The sequence below is a fragment of the Coregonus lavaretus genome, assembly GCF_964263955.1.
Source record: "Coregonus lavaretus genome assembly, chromosome: 36".
Classification (NCBI taxonomy): Eukaryota; Metazoa; Chordata; class Actinopteri; order Salmoniformes; family Salmonidae; genus Coregonus; species Coregonus lavaretus.
The window spans coordinates 3450322-3474289 of NC_140023.1; the positions used below are offsets into that span (position 1 = coordinate 3450322).

Here is a 23968-nt window from a genome sequence, read left to right on the forward strand (position 1 = left end):
GTGGAGTCATATAGAGCAGTGTTCGTATAGTGAATAGGGCTTTGTTCGTATTGCTCAGTGAGGTCTCAGTCTGAAACTGAGGGCTGGTGAAGCTAATAAGGCAGATGTTCCATGACTGGCTGTAGCTAAAAACAAGGGACTGTATGGGAAGGTGTATATAATGTCACATGGCGTCTGTGGATGTCAGTCTTCATCCTTTCCCACATGGTTATCTGGTCCTAGTAGACTGGGAGTTCTTTTTGCCTTCAGACTTGGTATTACCCTTCTGTCTGGACGTTCCAGCTATAGAAGTTCTCTCCAGTTTGAAATGGGCTATTCTGTCTGTGTAGTCTGGGAGGTCTATCCAGGTGGGGTGTTCCATCCATAGAATTAGAATTGTGGGTCTGTGCCCAGACTTGGTGTTCCATCTGGCTCTAGTCTGTAGACTACTCCACCTAGCTGTCAGATATCATTTAGTCCGTCTCTCAGGTTCAATCAGATCAAGTCTTTTACAGACACCATGTTTATCATTCTTATCCTTAGCTATTACTGGCAACGTCAAGGCTGTGTTTGACTGAGTCTCCTGAGCCCTGACTCCTGCATACAGGTGTCCTTTCCAGAAGTGGCTCTCAGCGATAGAGGCTTTAGGGTTTCAGTCATGAAACAGGGGATTGAATAGGAAATACTGGTGAGATGCAGCTTCTTACTGTAAATCAGGGAGACCCAGAACATTTAATATTGAGAGGGACAGCCTGTCAACAAATGTACTCTCAGACCAATAGGCTGTATGATCATTTAGTCAAATTTTCATTTCTTGGAGATATTATATAATGTAGCCTACGCTGATCTCTTTCAATTAAAAGATTGAGATACATTTGCTCTGTTGAGTTCCTTGGCTTGACAGCAATTGTGGATGTACCGGAGGGAGGGATGAATCAGCAAAGTCAATCAGTGCTTTTTCATCTCAAGGAAGCGCTCTCTAAAATAAAAGGTTTATGATGTGTAAGGAACCTGCCACGTACCTGCCTGGTATAGTGGGATAAAGTGTGTGTATATGTGTGTATGTATGTATGTATGTATGTATGTATGTGTGTGTATGTATGTACAGTGGGGAAAAAAGTATTTAGTCAGCCACCAATTGTGCAAGTTCTCCCACTTAAAAAGATGAGAGAGGCCTGTAATTCTCATCATAGGTACACGTCAACTATGACAGACAAAATGAGAAAAAAAAGAAAATCACATTATAGGATTTTTAATGAATTTATTTGCAAATTATGGTGGAAAATAAGTATTTGGTCAATAACAAAAGTTTCTCAATACTTTGTTATATACCCTTTGTTGGCAATGACACAGGTCAAACGATTTCTGTAAGTCTTCACAAGGTTTTCACACACTGTTGCTGGTATTTTGGCCCATTCCTCCATGCAGATCTCCTCTAGAGCAGTGATGTTTTGGGGCTGTCGCTGGGCAACACAGACTTTCAACTCCCTCCAAAGATTTTCTATTGGGTTGAGATCTGGAGACTGGCTAGGCCACTCCAGGACCTTGAAATGCTTCTTACGAAGCCACTCCTTCGTTGCCCGGGCGGTGTGTTTGGGATCATTGTCATGCTGAAAGACCCAGCCACGTTTCATCTTCAATGCCCTTGCTGATGGAAGGAGGTTTTCACTCAAAATCTCACGATACATGGCCCCATTCATTCTTTCCTTTACACGGATCAGTCGTCCTGGTTCCTTTGCAGAAAAACAGCCCCAAAGCATGATGTTTCCACCCCCATGCTTCACAGTAGGTATGGTGTTCTTTGGATGCAACTCAGCATTCTTTGTCCTCCAAACACGACGAGTTGAGTTTTTACCAAAAGGTTCTATTTTGGTTTCATCTGACCATATGACATTCTCCCAATCCTCTTCTGGATCATCCAAATGCACTCTAGCAAACTTCAGACGGGCCTGGACATGTACTGGCTTAAGCAGGGGGACACGTCTAGCACTGCAGGATTTGAGTCCCTGGCGGCGTAGTGTGTTACTGATGGTAGGCTTTGTTACTTTGGTCCCAGCTCTCTGCAGGTCATTCACTAGGTCCCCCCGTGTGGTTCTGGGATTTTTGCTCACCGTTCTTGTGATCATTTTGACCCCACGGGGTGAGATCTTGCGTGGAGCCCCAGATCGAGGGAGATTATCAGTGGTCTTGTATGTCTTCCATTTCCTAATAATTGCTCCCACAGTTGATTTCTTCAAACCAAGCTGCTTACCTATTGCAGATTCAGTCTTCCCAGCCTGGTGCAGGTCTACAATTTTGTTTCTGGTGTCCTTTGACAGCTCTTTGGTCTTGGCCATAGTGGAGTTTGGAGTGTGACTGTTTGAGGTTGTGGACAGGTGTCTTTTATACTGATAACAAGTTCAAACTGGTGCCATTAATACAGGTAACGAGTGGAGGACAGAGGAGCCTCTTAAAGAAGTTGTTACAGGTCTGTGAGAGCCAGAAATCTTGCTTGTTTGTAGGTGACCAAATACTTATTTTCCACCATAATTTGCAAATAAATTCATTAAAAATCCTACAATGTGATTTTCTGGAAAAAAAATTCTCAATTTGTCTGTCATAGTTGACGTGTACCTATGATGAAAATTACAGGCCTCTCTCATCTTTTTAAGTGGGAGAACTTGCACAATTGGTGGCTGACTAAATACTTTTTTCCCCCACTGTATGTATGTATGTGCAGTGCTTTCAGAAAATATTCAGATCCCTTGACTTTTTCCAAATGTTGTTACATTACAGCCTTATTCTAAAATTGATAAAATATTTTTGCCCCCTCATCAATCTACACACTACCCCCATAATTACAAAGCAAAAACAGGTTTTTATACATTTTTGGGTATGTATAAAAAATAAACAACTTAAATATCACATTTACATAAGTAATCAGACCCTTTACTCAGTACTTTGTTGAAGCACCTTTGGCAGTGATTACAGCCTTGAGTCTTCTTGGGTATGATGCTACAAGCTTGGCACACCTGTATTTGGGGAGTTTCTCCCATTCGTCTCTGCAGATCGTCTCAAGCTCTGTCAGGTTGGATGGGGAGCGTTGCTGCACAGCTATTTTCAGGTCTCTCCAGAGATGTCGATCGGGTTCAAGTCCAGGCTCTGGCTGGGCCACTCAAAGACATTGAGACTTGTCCCGAAGCCACTCCTTCGTTGTCTTGGCTGTGTGCTTACGGTTATTGTCCTGTTGGAAGGTGAACCTTCGCCCCAGACTGAGGTCCTGAGCGCTCTGGAGCTGGTTTTCATCAAGGATCTCTCTGTACTTTGCTCCGTTCATCTTTGCCTCAATCCTGACTAGTCTCTCAATCCCTGCCGCTGAAAAACATCCCCATAGCATGATGCTTCCACCACCATGCTTCACCGTAGGGATGGTGCCAGGTTTCCTCCAGACGTGACACTTGGCATTCAGGCCAAAGAGTTCAATCTTGGTTTCATCAGACCAGAGAATCTTGTTTCTCATGGTCTGAGAGTCTTTAGGTGCCTTTTCGCAAACTCCAAGCGGGTTGTCATGTCTTTTACTGAGGAGTGGCTTCCGTCTGGCCACTCTATCATAAAGGCCTGATTGGTGGAGTGTTGCAGAGAATATTGTCCTTCTGGAAGGTTCTACCAACTCCACAGAGGAACTCTAGAGCTCTGTCAGAGTGACCATTGGGTTCTTGGTCACCTCCCTGACCAAGGCCCTTCTCCCCCGATTGCTCAGTTTGGCCGGGCGGCCAGCTCTTCGAAGTGTCTCGTGGTTCCAAACTTCTTCCATTTTAAGAATGATGGAGGCCACTGTGTTCTTGGGGACCTTCAATGCTGCAGACATTTTTTGGTACCGACACAATCCTGTCTCGGAGCTCTACGGACAATTTGTTCGACCTCATGGCTTGGTTTTTGCTCTGACATGCACTGTCAACTGTGGGACCATATATAGACAAGTGTGTGCCTTTCCAAATCATGTCCAATCAATTGAATTTACCACAGGTGGACTCCAATAAAGTTGTAGAAAAATCTCAAGGATGGTCAATGGAACAGGATGCACCTGAGCTAAATTTTAAGTCTCATAGCAAAGGGTCTGAATACTTATGTAAATAAGGTATTTCTGTTTTTTATTTTTTTTATTTTATTTATTTATTTTTTATTTTTAAAAACCAGTTTTCACTTTACTCAGACTGCCCATCTTAATCTTTTCTTTTTATTGGCCATTCTGAGATATGGCTTTTTCTTTGCAACTCTGCCTAGAAGGTCAGCATCCCGGAGTCGCCTCTTCACTGTTGACGTTGAGACTGGTGTTTTGCAGGTACTATTTAATGAAGCTGCCTGTTGAGGACCTGTGAGGCGTCTGTTTCTCAAACTAGACACTCTAATGTATTTGTCCTCTTGCTCAGTTGTGCACCGGGGCCTCCCACTCCTCTTTCTGTTCTGGTTAGCTCGCATCTACTACAAAACCATGGTAGTAGATGCGGGCTTCAGGCTCTGATCAGACCCTACACCCAAACGAGTGCACTACGTTCATCCACCTCTGGCCTGCTAGCCCCCCTACCTCTATGGAAGCACAGTTCCCGCTCAGCCCAGTCAAAGCTATTCGCTGCTCTGGCACCCCAATGGTGGAACAAGCTCCCCCATGACGCCAGGACAGTGGAGTCACTGACCACCTTCCGGAGACACTTGAAACCCTACCTCTTTAAGGAATACCTGGAATAGTCTAACAGTAATCCTTCTACAACCCCCTCCCCCAGTGGTGGTTGTCCCACTGGCTATCCTAAGTTGAATGCACCAATTTGTAAGTCGCTCTGGATAAGAGCGTCTGCTAAATGACTTAAATGTAAATGGTTAGAGCCAGTTTGTGCTGTTCTGTGAATGGAGTAGTACACAGCGTAGTACGAGATCTTCAGTTTCTTGGCAATTTCTCGAATGGAATAGCCTTCATTTCTCAGAACAAGAATAGACTGGCGAGTTTCAGAAGAAAGTTATTTGTTTCTGGCCATTTTGAGCCTGTAATCGAACCCACAATTGCTGATGCTCCAGATACTCAACTTGTCTCAAGAATGCCAGTTTTATTGCTTCTTTGATCAGCACAACAGTTTTCAGCTGTGCTAACATAATTGCAAAAGGGTTTTCTAATGATCAATTAGCCTTTTAAAATGATCAACTTGGATTAGCAAACACAACGTGCCATTGGAACACAGGACTGATGGTTGCTGATAGTGGGCCTATGTAGATATTCCATAAAAATCAGCCGTTTCCCGCTACAGTAGCCATTTACAGCATTAACAATGTCTACACTGTATTTCTGATCAATTTTATGTTATTTTAATGGACAAATAAATTGCTTTTCTTTCGAAAAACAAGGACATTTCTAAGTGACCCAAAACCTTTGAACGGTAGTGTGTATGTGTATATACAGTCGTGGTCAAAAGTTTTGAGAATGACACAAGTGTTGGTCTTCACAAAGTTTGCTGCTTCAGTGTTTTTAGATATTTTTGTCAGATGTTACTTTGGTATACTGAAGTATAATTACAAACATTCCATAAGTGTCAAAGGCTTTTATTGACAATTTCATTAAGTTTATGCAAAGAGTCAATATTTGTAGTGTTGACCCTTCTTTTTCAAGACCTCTGCAATCTGCCCTGGCATGCTGTCAATTAACTTCTGGGCCACATCCTGACTGATGGCAGCCCATTCTTGCCTAATCAATGCTTGGAGTTTGTCAGAATTTGTGGGGTTTTGTTTGTCCACCTGCCTCTTGAGGATTGACCACAAGTTCTCAATGGGATTAAGGTCTGGGGAGTTTCCTGGCCATGGACCTAAAAAGTGGATGTTTTGTTCCCCGAGCCACTTAGTTATCACTTTTGCATTATGGCAAGGTGCTCCATCATGCTGGAAAAGGCATTGTTCGTCACCAAACTGTTCTTGGATGGTTGGGAGAAGTTGCTCTCGGAGGATGTGTTGGTTCCATTCATTAATTCATGGCTGTGTTCTTAGGCAAAATTGTGAGTGAGCCCACTCCCTTGGCTAAGAAGCAACCCCACACATGAATGGTCTCAGGATGCTTTACTGTTGGCATGACACAGGACTGATGGTAGCGCACACCTTGTCTTCTCCGGACAAGCTTTTTTCCGGATGCCCCAAACAATCGGAAAGGGGATTCATCAGAGAAAACGACTTTACCCTCAGCAGTCCAATCCCTGTACCTTTTGCAGAATATCAGTCTGTTTTTCCTGGAGAGAAGTGGCTTCCTTGCTGCCCTTCTTGACACCAGGCCATCCTCCAAAAGTCTTTGCCTCACTGTGCGTGCAGATGTACTCACACCTGCCTGCTGCCATTGCTGAGCAAGCTCTGCAATGGTGGTGCCCTGATCCCGCAGCTGAATCAACTTTAGGAGACGGTCCTGGTGCTTGCTGGACTTTCTTGGGCGCCCTGAAGCCTTCTTCACAACAATTGAACCTCTCTCCTTGTTCTTGATGATCCGATAAATGGTTGATTTAGGTGCAATCTTACTAGCAGCAATATCCACGCCTGTGAAGCCCTTTTTGTGCAAAGCAATGATGACGGCATGTGTTTCCTTGCAGGTAACCATGGTTAACAGAGGAAGAACAATGATTTCAAGCACCACCCTCCTTTTAAAGCTTCCAGTATGTTATTCTAACTCAATCAGCATGACAGAGTGATCTCCAGCCTTGTCCTCGTCAACACTCTCACCTGTGTTAACGAGAGAATCACTGATATGATGTCAGCTGGTCCTTTTGTGGCAGGGCTGAAATGCAGTGGAAATGTTTTTGGGGATTAAGTTCATTTTCATGGCAAAGAGGGACTTTGCAATTCATCTGATCCCTCTTCATAACATTCTGGAGTATATGCAAATTGCCATCATAAAAACTGAGGCAGCAGACTTTGTGAAAATTTATATTTGTGTCATTCTCTCAACTTTTAACCACCACTGTATGTATGTATGTATGTACGTACATACAGTTGAAGCCGGAAGTTTACATACACATTTTTTACATATTTTAGCAGACGCTCTTATCCAGAGCGACTTACAGTTAATGAGTGCATACATTTTTTATTCATACTGGCCCCTCGTGGGAATCGAACCCACAACCCTGGCGTTGCAAGTGCCATGCTTTACCAACTGAGCTACACAGGGCCATACACCTTAGCCAAATATATTTAAACTCAGTTTTTCACAATTCCTGACATTTAATCCTAGTAAAAATGCCCTGTGTTAGGTCAGTTAGGATCACCACTTTATTTTAAGAACGTGAAATGTCAGAATAATAGTAGATAATTATTTCTTTCAGCTTTTATTTCTTTCATCACATTCCCAGTGAGTCAGAAGTTTACATACACTCAATTAGTATTTGGTAGCATTGCCTTTAAATTGTTTAACTTGGGTCAAACGTTTCGGGTAGCCTTCCACAAGCTTCCCACAATAAGTTGGGTGAATTTTGGCCCATTCCTCCTGACAGAGCTGGTGTAACTGAGTCAGGTTTGTAGGCCTCCTTGCTCGCACACGCCTTTTCAGTTCTGCCCACAAATGTTCTATAGGATTGAGGTCAGGTCTTTGTGATGGCCACTCCAATACCTTGACTTTGTTGTCCTTAAGCCATTTTGGCTCAACTTTGGAAGTATGCTTGGGGTCATTGTCCATTTGGAAGACCCATTTGCGACCAAGCTTTAACTTCCTGACTGATGTCTTGAGATGTTGCTTCAATATATCCACATAATTTTCCTTCCTCATGATGCCATCTATTTTGTTAAGTGCACCAGTCCCTCCTGCAGCAAAGCACCCACACAGCATGATGCTGCCACCCCCCGTGCTTCACGGTTGGGATGGTGTTCTTCGGCTTGCAAGCACCCCCTTTTTCCTCCAAACATAACGATGGTCATAATGGGCAAACAGTTCTATTTTTGTTTCATCAGACCAGAGGATATTTCTCCAAAAAGTACGATCTTTGTCCCCGTGTGCAGTTGCAAACCGTAGTCTTACTTTTTTATGGCGGTTTTGGAGCAGTGGCTTCTTCCTTGCTGAGCGGCCTTTCAGGTTATGTCGATATAGGACTCGTTTGACTGTGGATATAAATACTTTTGTACCTGTTACCTCCAGCATCTTCACAAGGTCCTTTGCTGTTGTTCTGGGATTGATTCGCACCAAAGTACGTTCATCTCTAGGAGACAGAACGCGTCTCCTTCCTGAGCGGTATGACGGCTGCGTGGTCCCATGGTGTTTATACTTGCATACTATTGTTTGTACAGATGAACGTGGTACCTTCAGACGTTTGGAAATTGCTCCAAAGGATGAACCAGACTTGTGGAGGTCTACAATTAATTTTTTCTGAGATCTTGGCTGATTTCTTTGGATTTTCCCATGATGTCAAGCAAAGAGGCACTGAGTTTGAAGGTAGGCCTTGAAATACATCCACAGGTACACCTCCAATTGACTCAAATGATGTCAATTAGCCTATCAGAAGCTTCTAAAGCCATGAGATCATTTTCTGGAATTTTCCAAGCTGTTTAAAGGCACAGTCAACTTAGTGTATGTACACTTCTGACCCACTGGAATTGTGATACAGTGAATTATAAGTGAAATAATCTGTCTGTAAACAATTGTTGGAAAGATTACTTGTGTCATGCACGAAGTAGATGTCCTAACCGACTTGCCAAAACGATAGTTTGTTAACAAGAAATTTGTGGAGTGGTTGAAAAACGAGTTTTAATGACTCCAACCTAAGTATATGTAAACGTTGGACTTCAACTGTACATACATACATACATACATACATACATACATACATACATACATACATACATACATACATACATACATACAGTACAAGTCAAAAGTTTGGACACACCTACTCGTTCAAGGGTTTTTATTTTTACTATTTTTCTACATTGTAGAATAATAGTGAAGACATCAAAACTATGAAATAACACATACGGAATCATGTTGTAACCAAAAATGTGTTAAACAAATCTAAATATATTTTATATTTGAGATTCTTCAAAGTAGCCACTCTTAGCCTTGATGACATCTTTGCATTCTCTCAACCAGATTCATGAGGTAGTCACCTGGATTGCTTTTCCAACAGTCTTGAAGGAGTTCCCACATATGCTGAGCAGTTGTTGGCTGCTTTTCCTTCACTCTGCGGTCCAAATCATCCCAAACCATCTCAATTGGGTTGAGGTTGGGTGATTGTGGAGGCCAGGTCATCTGATGCAGCACACCATCACTCTCCTTCTTGGTCAAATAGCCCTTACACAGCCTGGAGGTGTGTTTTGGGTAATTGTCCTGTTGAAAAATATGATAGTCTCACTAAGCGCACACCAGATGGGATGGCGTATCACTGCAGAATGCTGTGGTAGCAATGCTGGTTAAGTGTGCCTTGAATTCTAAATAAATCACTGACAGTGTCACCAGCAAAGCACCATCACATCACCACCTCCATGCTTCACGGTGGGAACCACACATGGGGAGATCATCCTTTCACCTACTGTGCATCTCACAAAGACACGGCGGTTGGAACCAAAAATCTGAAATTTGAACTCCAGACCAAAGGACACATTTCCACCGGTCTAATGTCCATTGCTTGTGTTTCTTGGCCCAAGAAAGTCTCTTCTTATTATTGGTGTCCTTAAGTAGTGGTTTCTCTGCAGCAATTTGACCATGAAGACCTGATTCACACAGTCTCCTCTGAACAGTTTTTGTTGATGTGTCTGTTACTTGAACTCTGTGAAGCATTTATTTGGGCTGCAATCTGAGGTGCAGTTAACTCTAATGAACTTATCCTCAGCAGCAGAGGTAACTCTGGGTCTTCCATTCCTGTGGCGGTCCTCATGAGAGCCAGTTTCATCATAGCGCTTGATGGTTTTTGCGACTGTACATGAAGAAACTTTCAAAGTTCTCAATTTTTCGGATTCACTGACCTTCATGTCTTAAAGTAATGATGGACTGTCATTTCTCTTTGCTTATTTGAGCTGTTGTTGCCATAATATGGACTTAGCCCTATTTGGTAAAAGACCATCTTCTGTATACCAACCCTACCTTGTCACAACACAACTGATTGGCTCAAACGCATTAAGAAGGAAAGAAATTCCACAAATGAACTTAGAACAAGGCACACCTGTTAATAGAAATGCATTCTAGGTGACTACCTCATGAAGCTGGTTGAGAGAATGCCAAGAGTGTGCAAAGCTGTCATCAAGGCAAATGGTGGCTACTTTGAAGAATCTCAAATATAAAATATATTTTGATTTGTTAACACTGTTTTGGTTTCTACATTATTCCATATGTGTTATTTCATAGTTTTGATGTCTTCACTATTATTCTACAATGTAGAAGAAAATATAATAATATGTGTGTGTATATATATATATATATATATATATATATATATATATATATATATACAGTGGGGAAAAAAAGTATTTAGTCAGCCACCAATTGTGCAAGTTCTCCCACTTAAAAAGATGAGAGAGGCCTGTAATTTTCATCATAGGTACACGTCAACTATGACAGACAAATTGAGAAAAGAAATTCCAGAAAATCACATTGTAGGATTTTTTATGAATTTATTTGCAAATTATGGTGGAAAATAAGTATTTGGTCACCTACAAACAAGCAAGATTTCTGGCTCTCACAGACCTGTAACTTCTTCTTTAAGAGGCTCCTCTGTCCTCCACTCGTTACCTGTATTAATGGCACCTGTTTGAACTTGTTATCCGTATAAAAGACACCTGTCCACAACCTCAAACAGTCAAACTCCAAACTCCACTATGGCCAAGACCAAAGAGCTGTCAAAGGACACCAGAAACAAAATTGTAGACCTGCACCAGGCTGGGAAGACTGAATCTGCAATAGGTAAGCAGCTTGGTTTGAAGAAATCAACTGTGGGAGCAATTATTAGGAAATGGAAGACATACAAGACAACTGATAATCTCCCTCGATCTGGGGCTCCACGCAAGAGCTCACCCCGTGGGGTCAAAATGATCACAAGAACGGTGAGCAAAAATCCCAGAACCACATGGGGGGACCTAGTGAATGACCTGCATAGAGCTGGGACCAAAGTAACAAAGCCTACCATCAGTAACACACTACGCCGCCAGGGACTCAAATCCTGCAGTCCCCCTGCTTAAGCCAGTACATGTCCAGGCCCGTCTGAAGTTTGCTAGAGTGCCTTTGGATGATCCAGAAGAGGATTGGGAGAATGTCATATGGTCAGATGAAACCAAAATAGAACTTTTTGGTAAAAACTCAACTCGTCGTGTTTGGAGGACAAAGAATGCTGAGTTGCATCCAAAGAACACCATACCTACTGTGAAGCATGGGGGTGGAAACATCATGCTTTGGGGCTGTTTTTCTGCAAAGGGACCAGGACGACTGATCCGTGTAAAGGAAAGAATGAATGGGGCCATGTATCGTGAGATTTTGAGTGAAAACCTCCTTCCATCAGCAAGGGCATTGAAGATGAAACGTGGCTGGGTCTTTCAGCATGACAATGATCCCAAACACACCGCCCGGGCAACGAAGGAGTGGCTTCGTAAGAAGCATTTCAAGGTCCTGGAGTGGCCTAGCCAGTCTCCAGATCTCAACCCCATAGAAAATCTTTGGAGGGAGTTGAAAGTCTGTGTTGCCCAGCGACAGCCCCAAAACATCACTGCTCTAGAGGAGATCTGCATGGAGGAATGGGCCAAAATACCAGCAACAGTGTGTGAAAACCTTGTGAAGACTTACAGAAAACGTTTGACCTGTGTCATTGCCAACAAAGGGTATATAACAAAGTATTGAGAAACTTTTGTTATTGACCAAATACTTATTTTCCACCATAACTTGCAAATAAATTCATTAAAAATCCTACAATTTGATTTTCTGGAATTTTTTTCCTCATTTTGTCTGTCATAGTTGACGTGTACCTATGATGAAAATTACAGGCCTCTCTCATCTTTTTAAGTGGGAGAACTTGCACAATTGGTGTCTGACTAAATACTTTTTTTCCCCACTGTATATATATACATACATACACACACACAGTGGGGAGAACAAGTATTTGATACACTGCCGATTTTGCAGGTTTTCCTACTTAAGCATGTAGAGGTCTGTAATTTTTATCATAGGTACACTTCAACTGTGAGAGACGGAATCTAAAACAAAAATCCATAAAATCATATTGTATGATTTTTAAGTAATTAATTTGCATTTTATTGCATGACATAAGTATTTGATACATCAGAAAATCAGAACTTAATATTTGGTACAGAAACCTTTTTTTGCAATTACAGAGATCATACGTTTCCTGTAGGTCTTGACCAGGTTTGCACACACTGTAGCAGGGATTTTGGCCCACTCCTCCATACAGACCTTCTCCAGATCCTTCAGGTTTCGGGGCTGTCGCTGGGCAATACGGACTTTCAGCTCCCTCCAAAGATTTTCTATTGGGTTCAGTTCTGGAGACTGGCTAGGCCACTCCAGGACCTTGAGATGCTTCTTACGGAGCCACTCCTTAGTTGCCCTGGCTGTGTGTTTCGGGTCATTGTCATGCTGGAAGACCCAGCCACGACCCACCTTCAATGCTCTTACTGAGGGAAGGAGGTTGTTGGCCAAGATCTCGCGATACATGGCCCCATCCATCCTCCCCTCAATACGGTGCAGTCGTCCTGTCCCCTTTGCAGAAAAGCATCCCCAAAGAATGATGTTTCCACCTCCATGCTTCACGGTTGGGATGGTGTTCTTGGGGTTGTACTCATCCTTCTTCTTCCTCCAAACACGGCAAGTGGAGTTTAGACCAAAAAGCTCTATTTTTGTCTCATCAGACCACATTACCTTCTACCATTCCTCCTCTGGATCATCCAGATGATCATTGGCAAACTTCAGACGGGCCTGGACATGCGCTGGCTTGAGCAGGGGGACCTTGCGTGCGCTGCAGGATTTTAATCCATGACGGCGTAGTGTGTTACTAATGGTTTTCTTTGAGACTGTGGTCCCAGCTCTTTTCAGGTCATTGACCAGGTCCTGCCGTGTAGTTCTGGGCTGATCCCTCACCTTCCTCATGATCATTGATGCCCCACCAGGTGAGATCTTGCATGGAGCCCCAGACCGAGGGTGATTGACCGTCATCTTGAACTTCTTCCATTTTCTAATAATTGCGCCAACAGTTGTTGCCTTCTCACCAAGCTGCTTACCTATTGTCCTGTAGCCCATCCCAGCCTTGTGTAGGTCTACAATTTTATCCCTGATGTCCTTACACAGCTCTCTGGTCTTGGCCATTGTGGATAGGTTGGAGTCTGTTTGATTGAGTGTGTGGACAGGTGTCTTTTATACAGGTAACGATTTCAAACAGGTGCAGTTAATACAGGTAATGAGTGGAGAACAGGAGGGCTTCTTAAAGAAAAACTAACAGGTCTGTGAGAGCCGGAATTCTTACTGGTTGGTAGGTGATCAAATACTTACGTCATGCAATAAAATGCAAATTAATTACTTACAAATCATACAATGTGATTTTCTGGATTTTTGTTTTAGATTCCGTCTCTCACAGTTGAAGTGTACCTATGATAAAAATTACAGACCTCTACATGCTTTGTAAGTAGGAAAACCTGCAAAATCGGCAGTATATCAAATACTTGTTCTCACCACTGTGTATATATAGTAGCTATGGAAAAGGTGTACAATATACTGTACTTTGTTATAGGGAGGATATGCTGCATCCCAACATAGGCCTGCTACCAGGATTTAAAGTTAACAGCCAGTGCTGGTTTAGGTTGACGGTGAAGCCTCACTCAACTAAGGAGTTGATTCTGTAATGATAGAATGGATGAGCAGAGAGAACTGACTCCTGTCTGCAGTTTGTGCAGCCTCTATAAAAGCCAGAACTCTGTGGAGGAAATGCGTCCTTTAAACTCAGTTTTTCCACCCAGCATTCTGAGACCGCATATATTTTATTCATGCTTTTCATGTATTATTCCACCACTATTTCTACCCCACTAGCACACTAATACTGTGCATGTTTTTAGAAACAGATCTTGCACATCGCAGATTGCAGTGTCTTTTCCCTTGTCTGACAATGACCATTAGGCCTAGGTTATGTTATCATGTGTTAACTTTATTTATGGTTATAGTTGTCGTTTTTTTTAAGAACAGGAAGTAGTAGATCTATAATGAATAGCCTAAATATGTGTTATTTGTAAGTGAAAATAGTGGTTTCTAGGAGTCCAGTCCCTGTGGTTGTTTGTTCCATTTCCACTCTGTCGTCTGGCCCAGATCTGAGCCATCGTGCTGTGAGCTCCACCTGGAGACTGTGTGTGTGTGTGTGTGTGTTTGTGTTTGGCACAGTTTTTCACTGCATCCTCATCATGCTTATTTATAATGTTCTTAACATCGTACTGCCATAAAATAAAGAAGTCTGTCAGATATTTTTTTCATTTATATTGGCAGTGTATCATACAATTATAATATAGCCTAGGCGATGGATTTTGATCATGCTTGTTCATTAAAACTGAAGTCGTCGATTTATCTTTATACATCATGCAGGTCAGGCTTTTTAGCTTTGGCTTTGTAACTTGCTTTCCTGTAATTAGTCCACTGATCAGTATTCCTGGGTGCTCACGCTGTTCTCTCTCCTCTGGTGCTGGGAGCATGCCATGTATGCAGGATGCTAATTATATTTAAATGCTGCCCCCCAGTGATGGTGCTGGCTGACCTCTGACCCTGCGATTGACTTGCTCAGTGTTCCCATGCGATGTTAGCAGAGCGCTGATAGGGTTTACTGCTTGCCCTGTCACGCACCCACACTCGGTAATGAGTAGAGTGAAGTGAACACTGTTAGGAGGAATGTTGTGAACAGGAGTCCGCTTGCAGCGGGGTCAGCTCCCAGTGTAACAGTGTTCCTTCCGTCCCTTTCCTCGTCCCTACCTGGGCTTGAACCAGGGACCCTCTGCACACATCGACAACGGTCACCCTCGAAGCACCGTTACCCATCGTTCCACAAAAGCCACGGCTACTTCAAGGTCTCAGAGCGAGTGACGTCACTGATTGAAATGCTACTAGCGCGCACCGCTAACTAGCTAGCCATTTCACACCGGTTACACCAGTCCCCGTGTGATGTTTGATAAGACTTGATCTGGATACTGCAGCACAGTGCTGGCCTTCTGGAGCTATCCTAAGAGGATATGTACAACATCAAAGGATCAGCTTCCAAGAGGGAACGGGAGAGTGAGGAGACTGGTTGAGAAATGAGAGCAGGGAAGAGTGAGGAGACTGGTGGAGGAAGGAGGAGGGGAGCATGAGGAGGCTGAAGGAGGAGAGGGGAGCGTGAGGAGTCTGAAGGAGGAAAGAGAGCAGGGAAGAGTGAGGAGACTGGTGGAGGAAGGAGGAGAGGGGAGAGTGAGGAGACTGATGGAGGAGAGGGGAGCGTGAGGAGACTGGTGGAGGAGAGGGGAGAGTGAGGAGACTGGTGGAGGAAGAAGAGGGGAGGGTGAGGAGAGGGGAAGGAAAGTTAAAATGATTGAGCTTAGCTAGCTTGAATGATGATGACAGAGCCGCTTTCAGTATGGCACAACAACGTTGTGCAACGTTCAGAAATATCATGTAGAATAAACATGCCTCTCTGACATGTAGCGTACATCACAGGAGTCAGCTCTATTCATGACAGTTATAGTTCAGTATGTGGGACCTTCCAGAACGTGACCTTGATGTTGGAGACTGAAACAGAAATGGACAATCAGTGTCAGAGAGATGGAGCGGATGGGCTGTGAAATGAAGAGTTGTCAGAGCAGAAGACCGATGAGGGAGCTGTTCGACATACACTACCGGTCAAAAGTTTTAGAACACCTACTCATTCAAGGGTTTTTCTTTATTTTTACTATTTTCTACATTGTAGAATAATAGTGAAGACATCAAAAACTATGAAATAACACATATGGAAACATGTAGTAACCAAAAAAGTGTTAAACAAATCTAAATATATTTTATATTTGCCTTGATGACAGCTTTGCACACGCTTGGCATTCTCTCAACCAGCTTCATGAGGTAGTCACCTGGAATACATTTCAATTAACAGGTGTGCCTTCTTAAAAGTTAATTAATTTGTGGAATTTCTTTCCTTCTTAATGCGTTTGAGCCAATCAGTGGTGTTGTGACAAGGTGGGGGGGGGTATACAGAAGATTGCCCTATTTGGTAAAAAACCAAGTCCATATTATGTCAAGAACAACTCAAATAAGCACAGAGAAATGACAGTCCATCATTACTTTAAGACATGGAGGTCAGTCAATTCGGAAAATGTCAAGAACTTAATGAATGTTTCTTCAAGTGCAGTCGCAAAAACCATCAAGTGCTATGATGAAACTGGCTCTCATGAGGACCACCACAGGAATGGAAGACCCAGAGTTACCTCTGCTGCAGAGGATAAGTTCATTAGAGTTACCAGCCTCAGACATTGCAGCCCAAATAAATGCTTCACAGAGTTCAAGTAACAGACACATCTCAACATAAACTGTTCAGAGGAGACTGTGTGAATCAGGCCTTCATGGTCGAATTGCTACAAAGAAACCACTACTAAAGGACACCAATAAGAAGAAGAGACTTGCTTGGGCCAAGAAACACGAGAAATTGACATTTGAGATTTTTGGTTCCAACCGCCGTGTCTTTGTGAGACGCGGTGTGGGTGAACGGATGATCTCCCCATGTGTAGTTCCCACCGTAAAGCATGGAGGAGGAGGTATTATGGTATGGGGGTGCTTTGCTGGTGACACTGTTTGTGATTTATTTAGAATTCAAGACACACTTAACCAGCATGGCTACCACAGCATTTTGCAGCGATATGCCATCCCATCTGGTTTGGGCTTAGTGGGACTATCATTTGTTTTTCAACAGGACAATGACCCAACACACCTCCAGGCTGTGTAAGGGCTATTTGACCAAGAAGGAGGGTGATGGAGTGCTGCATCAGATGACCTGGCCTCCACAATCCCCCGACCTCAACCAAATTGAGATGGTTTGGGATGAGTCGGACCGCAGAGTAAAGGAAAAGCAGCCAACAAGTGCTCAGCATATGTGGGAACTCCTTCAAGACTGTTGGAAAAGCATTCCAGGTGAAGCTGGTTGAGAGAATGCCAAGAATGTGCAAAGCTGTCATCAAGGCAAAGGGTGGCTGTTTGAAGAATCTCAAATATAAAATATATTTTGTTTTGTTTAACACTTTTGGTTACTACATGATTCCATATGTGTTTTTTCATAGTTTTGATGTCTTAACTATTATTCTACAATGTAGAAAATAGTAAAAATAAAGAAAGATCCTTGAATGAGTAGGTGTTCTAAAGCGTTTGACCGGTAGTATATATTACAAGGTTGATAAGATAGTCCTCCTTCCTGAGTCCAAGCAGTTTCTAAATGAACTCTAATCTAGTGTTTGTGTCCAGTCTTAAATTCATTAGGCCTAAACCAGGATGGGCGATAGGGGAATAACATCTGATATCAGTTTTGCTCATCAAAACATCACAAGATTTCAATCAACTCACTTTAGACAGATCGCCTGAAAAGACTGACAGAGTGAGTCATCTAGCCTAATGTGGTGTGCTGTGTTGATGAGTCCTAGTCAAAGGGAGTGTTTTGAAGTGGGTTAGATCTGTGATATAAGGAGATGGATGAGTTCAAGTCAGTCACCATGTTAGATTGTACTGAGGAAGAAATGTTCCTTGAATTTTAGTCTCAAGGAATGCCAATGTTTTCAGTCTGTTTCCATCTCTGTGAGGGTTAATTTTTCATATTTTTCATTCTCAGTCTGATGGTTGGAATGCAATAAGCTACTGTTTGAATTGTTAACTGCTCACAGATTAAAGGGAAAATCCACTCAAACTAATTTCTTGATTCTTTTTTTCATTACTCCAATGCTGATACAGTCCCAAAATGTTTTGCATGTCAGCAGTCAAGTTTTCAAGATATTGGACTTTCAAGAAGCAAAGTGTCACCTGCCACTAGGGGTGTAACGGTACATTTATTCTTAAAGAACCATTCGGTTCGGTCAGCACTGTGAACCCTAATGAATACATAAAAAATGAAATGTGTGTATATATATATATATATATATACACACACACAGTATATAACACTAGGCATATAGGCTATACCAACACTGCATTGTAGGCCTGTGCCTCTTAGGTAAATCTGAACTGATTTTTTTTTATTTTGGACTATTCCGTTAAAACAACTAGAGGCACGTTGTAATAATTGCCGCATTTCAAACTGTCATTTTGTGAAGCGCAACTGGGAACTAGTTTTGTACGATAGCGAATGGTTGGGTCGATAAACCAGAATTGGAGGATCCTCAATCATCGTTTATATCTCCAGTTTGGGAACATTTTGGCTTCCCAGTAGATTACAACAGCGATGGAAAAAGTTGTGGATAAAACGTTAACAGTATGTCGCCACGCTCAACAAGAATAGCCTATGCAGCTGCCAACGACTCAGATATGTTGACACATTTACGGCGGAGCAAGACTGAAACGCAGAGACAACAACACAACATAATTTCCCTCTGCATTGAAGCAACCCTTGGCAGCTGATTCTAACCAAGCCAAAGAAATTAGAAGTGTGATAGGTAGGCTATGTTTATATTTTTTACAGTCTTTAGTTTATAGGCGCGTATATGCGCCCATTCTCGGTGAGAATAGGGGGTTTCGGCAATTTGTGAAAGTGCTCAAGCCACATTACGAACTTCCCTCTTGCACCCATTTCATCCTGAGCACCCACTTCTCCCACATGGTGACCTCTGACTTCTCCCACATGGTGACCTCTGACTTCACCTACTAAGGAAATGGCCTCTATAACAGCATTTACGGCAGTTAAATGCAACAACAAAACAGTATTTATAAAAAGCAATCTATTAATGTGGGTTTTGAACTCTAATTTGTTTACACGCATGATAGGTGTACTTTTAATTTATGGTTGACACTGCTTGTTGGCCATTAGCCAATCTCCGTTTCTCAACGAGTTCAAATCACATGAATGTATCCAACTGATATTTACAACTTCACAACAGGTAAATTCCCACCTACCACATGGTTACAAATGCAGCATCAGTGGAAACTTGAGGCCCAACATACCAATCCTGTCACAACAGACAATGCCAGGAACATTGTGAATGCTGAGCATTGTGACTGGAATTTAATTTCCCCGCTGTATCGAAACCGAACCGTGACCCCAAAATCACAATACGTACCTGAACTGTGGGTTTGGTAAACCGTTACACCCCTACCTGCCACATCATCATGATGATGCAAAATGCATTGTCTTTATGATCTTATTTGCTTTTCAAAGGCGACTCATTCATCTTCAGTAATATCCATCAAACGTATTTGTTTATGAATCTCTTTGTAAATATACTGGCATAAGTTCAGTATTATTATAATAATAATGTATTATTATTATATTATTATCATACAATACTTTGGATACATGTGTTAGTGTTAGCCTGTAAGGCCAGTTAGCAGTTAAGCAATGTTATCCTACAGTAGCAGCCTACTGACTGCTCTAGCCTACCCTTTCTCAGGCTTAAACACAGTGTTGGCCTGACAGAGACCAGTCCTCTCTAAACCCCAGTATGTTCCCTCCTACTGACAGCTGGCTAATAAATGCTCTCTCGCTCTTTCTCTCCTCCAGGCCCGTAATGTCAACACTGGGGAACTGGCTGCCATTAAAGTTATTAAACTTGAACCTGGTAAGCTCTCCTTTTTTTGCCGTGTGTCATCACTGTTTCCCTCTCCCGCCTCCTCCGTTTGTCCCTTTTTCCTTCCTCCCCTTCTCCTTTCTCTCCTCTCTTATCTTATGTCTGTCATCCACCGTTTCCCTGGTTTTCTCCAGTCTTTTACAAACCCGTTTTACAGTAGGCCGTCTCGTCTTCTGTTGCAGAGACATAATCAAATGTTTATTTTGTTAATCTTCCTCTGTCACCAGCCGCTGAATCTATTTATCCCTTAGAAAGACAAGGGCCGTGTCCGAATACCCATAGTTGCATCCTAAACAGTAGGCCGTTTGAGTATGGGGAAAAATGTAGTTTAATAGTATGTGACATTTCAAAAATCAAGTATACTTTCAATGCCCAGATGTCATACTCATTTCGGCTTTGACAACAGCTGATCAATTAGATATGGGGATGCGCTACCGAAATCAACGCAGTCACGCATGACGCAGTATGCGAAAATGGAATGTTTAATAGTATGCGACATTTCGAAAATCGAGTATGGTTTAAATGCCAGGATGTTATACTCATTTCGGCACTTCATCTAGTAGAATTCGATGCACACTTTTCCAGGTGGGCTGCAAGTTATAGGCCCTAGTTCTCTTCAAGTAGCCAAACAACAAAACTAGGCTACTTAATTGGGAAGATTCCCGAAGCTTCTGCGGTGGTGTTCAGATGTAGTTTTTGTTATCCTTAAAATGATCAAGTATTGCATCGTAGGCTACATCTTAGAAAACAAGGTATTTTTTATTTAATTTTTTACATTTACATTTACGTCATTTAGCAGACGCTCTTATCCAGAGCGACTTACAAATTGGTGCATTCACCTTATAGCCAGTAGGATAACCACTTTACAATATGTTTTTTTTGGGGGGTGGGGTGGGGTAGAAGCATTACTTTATCCTATCCCAGGTATTCCTTAAAGAGGTGGGGTTTCAAGTGTCTCTGGATGGTGGTGAGTGAGTGTCCTGGCGTCGTGAGGGAGCTTATTCCACCATTGGGGTGCCAAAGCAGCGAACAGTTTTGACTGGGCTGAGCGGGAACTGTGCTTCCGCAGAGGTAGGGGGGCCAGCAGACCAGAGGTGGATGAACGCAATGCCCTCGTTTGGGTGTAGGGACTGATCAGAGCCTGAAGGTACGGAGGTGCCGTTCCCCTCACAGCTCCGTAGGCAAGCACCATGGTCTTGTAGCAGATGCAAGCTTCAACTGGAAGCCAGTGGAGTGTGCGGAGGAGCGGGGTGACGTGAGAGAACTTGGGAAGGTTGAACACCAGACGGGCTGCGGCATTCTGGATGAGTTGTAGGGGTTTAATGGCACAAGCAGGGAGCCCAGCCAACAGCGAGTTGCAGTAATCCAGACAGGAGATGACAAGTGCCTGGATTAGGACCTGTGCCGCTTCCTGTGTAAGGCAGGGTCGTACTCTCCGAATGTTGTAGAGCATGAACCTACAGGATCGGGTCACCGCCTTGATGTTAGCGGAGAACGACAGGGTGTTGTCCAGGGTCACGCCAAGGCTCTTTGCACTCTGGGAGGAGGACACAACGGAGTTGTCAACCGTGATGGCGAGATCATGGAACGGGCAGTCCTTCCCCGGGAGGAAGAGCAGCTCCGTCTTGCCGAGGTTCAGCTTGAGGTGGTGATCCGTCATCCACACTGATATGTCTGCCAGATATGCAGAGATGCAATTCGCCACCTGGTTATCAGAAGGGGGAAAGGAGAAGATTAATTGTGTGTCGTCTGCGTAGCAATGATAGGAGAGGCCATGTGAGGATATGACAGAGCCAAGTGACTTGGTGTATAGCGAGAATAGGAGAGGGCCTAGAACTGAGCCCTGGGGGACACCAGTGGTGAGAGCATGTGGTGCGGAGACAGATTCTCGCCACACCACTTGGTAGGAGCGACCTGTCAGGTAGTACGCAATCCAAGAGTGAGCCGTGCCGGAGATGCCCAACTCGGAGAGGGTGGAGAGGAGGATCTGATGGTTCACAGTATCAAAGGCAGCAGACCGGTCTAGAAGGACAAGAGCAGAGGAGAGAGAGTTAGCTTTAGCAGTGCGGAGAGCCTCCGTGACACAGAGAAGAGCAGTCTCAGTTGAATGACCAGTCTTGAAACCTGACTGGTTTGGATCAAGAAGGTCATTCTGAGAGAGATAGCAAGAGAGTTGGCTAAAGACGGCACGCTCAAGAGTTTGGGAGAGAAAAGAAAGAAGGGATACTCAAAGTAGATTTCTGTTTTCTCACTTAAAAGGTGTTTATTGTTCTCTTGTCCTTCGTCTGAGCTTTTAAACTAAATACTGAACCATCTTTAGATGTCTGAATGTGTTGGCACCGGGACTCGGGATGTGGCTGCGTTATTGATGTCATGTTAATCATGCCTTTTGAATTGAACAGATTGTTTTAGTTTTGTAGGCTACCTATTTAATTATTTAATTTATGGATCAAGCCTTGGCAGCCATTCTGATCTCCTTCCCAATGATCAGTGCTTTAGTTTATTATGTTGCTGTCCAGCAGTTCTGAATTTACGATGCACCCGACTGTCCACGTTTTTCTGTGCTATAGCCTTTTGATTTGAACATTTGAAAAGTTTTGGTGTGTACTAGACTGTTTGATTTCTATATGTTACAGCACTTTGGTTTCACTAATAAATATGTTGAAATGGAAACAAATTATCTGTTTCTGTCTTCAGTCCTTTTTTAAAGGGCTTTGAAAATTACACTCAAAAACACAAATTCAACAGAAAAGAAACACTTTAGAGGAGAGGTAAGGGGTATGAATGATGATGCTCATAAATCACAAGCAGAAACAAACTAAATGTTTATAGTTCCATCTAATTCATTAATTCAGTGTACTGTGAACCAACATCCAGGCAGAAATCATGACTGATGAGAGAACCATAAAAAGGCATTCATTGGACTGTTAAATTGTAAAGACGGAGACAAGACGATGGCCATGTCTGAATACCCATACTAGCGTACTACATACTTAAACTGCATGCTATTTACTCATCGTCACATGCTATTTAGCACGTACTGTTTAGTAAAAAGTATGCAGTATGCCACAGATTGACTGAGTAGGTGGGGCGGTGCCCCCCTATACCACTGTATAGGTCGAATGTGATCGTCTGCCTATAACCAGTTTGAGTAGGCCTATAACTCCATTCATATTCTGTTCAGAGTTTAGAGAAATTAATCAAATTGGAAATGAGCTATTATCAGGCTGGTTAATGCGATGCAAGTCTTTTGAATTTGGAAAAATCCACCCGAACTCGGCCCCGCCCCACCTACTCAGTCAATCTGTGGCATACTGCATACTTTTTACTAAACAGTACGTGCTAAATAGCATGTGACGATGAGTAAATAGCATGCAGTTTAAGTATGTAGTACGCTAGTATGGGTATTCAGACATGGCCATCGTCTTGTCTCCGTCTTTACAATTTAACAGTCCAATGAATGCCTTTTTATGGTTCTCTCATCAGTCATGATTTCTGCCTGGATGTTGGTTCACAGTACACTGAATTAATGAATTAGATGGAACTATAAACATTAATTTGTTTCTGCTTGTGATTTATGAGCATCATCATTCATACCCCTTACCTCTCCTCTAAAGTGTTTCTTTTCTGTTGAATTTGAGTTTTTGAGTGTAATTTTCAAAGCCCTTTAATGGAAGTGAATGCGCGCTGCTAGGCTACATTCCGATCATTCTAGAGCACAGCTCGCGAGCCTAACAGAAATAACATGCAGCACACGTAGTGTCCATAGAATGTTCAATCTGCAAACAACAACAGACACTTCCAAGCTGCCACCTAAATGTGTGCGTGTGTTTCTGTGTGCGTTGTATGCAATACACATGCATATCTTTACCACTACAGTTGGATTACATTCCTCCCACACAGAAAGCTTGTTTGAGTGCATGATTTTATTTTTGCTGCACACTGTAAATATAATTATGTTCAGCACATGAAGCATTCTTGCATCACAAAGAGGATTAGGCTAAATTGACAAGATAACATCCTTGTGTCCGTTTTTCAGTTCAAGTGGACGAAATCTCCTTGTGAGTATTTTGATGGCATCCTCTTAAGAGATGCAGCTGTAGATTAGTGAGGTAGCAACCTAGTCTGTCTACTGGACAAAGATACTTTTCGACTAAAGCTGTGTGTCTATTGTCTGTCTGTGGGCCTTGTCCCTTGATGTACTTCTAACCCAGGGTTTCCCAAACTCAGTCCTGGGGACCCCAAGGGAAGC

At 42.8% G+C, this 23968-nt stretch overlaps 1 protein-coding gene across 2 annotated transcripts in view; it reads left to right on the top strand.

Annotated features, from left to right (window-relative positions):
* LOC311110614 (mitogen-activated protein kinase kinase kinase kinase 3-like) overlaps positions 1-23968 on the top strand; it is a 73502-nt gene that overhangs the window by 15967 nt on the left and 33567 nt on the right. For both annotated transcript variants that reach the window (XM_084153135.1, XM_084153136.1), the window contains exon 2: positions 19650-19707. In XM_084153135.1, the coding sequence (XP_084009261.1) occupies positions 19650-19707 (58 nt within the window). The remainder of the gene's footprint in view (positions 1-19649; positions 19708-23968) is intronic.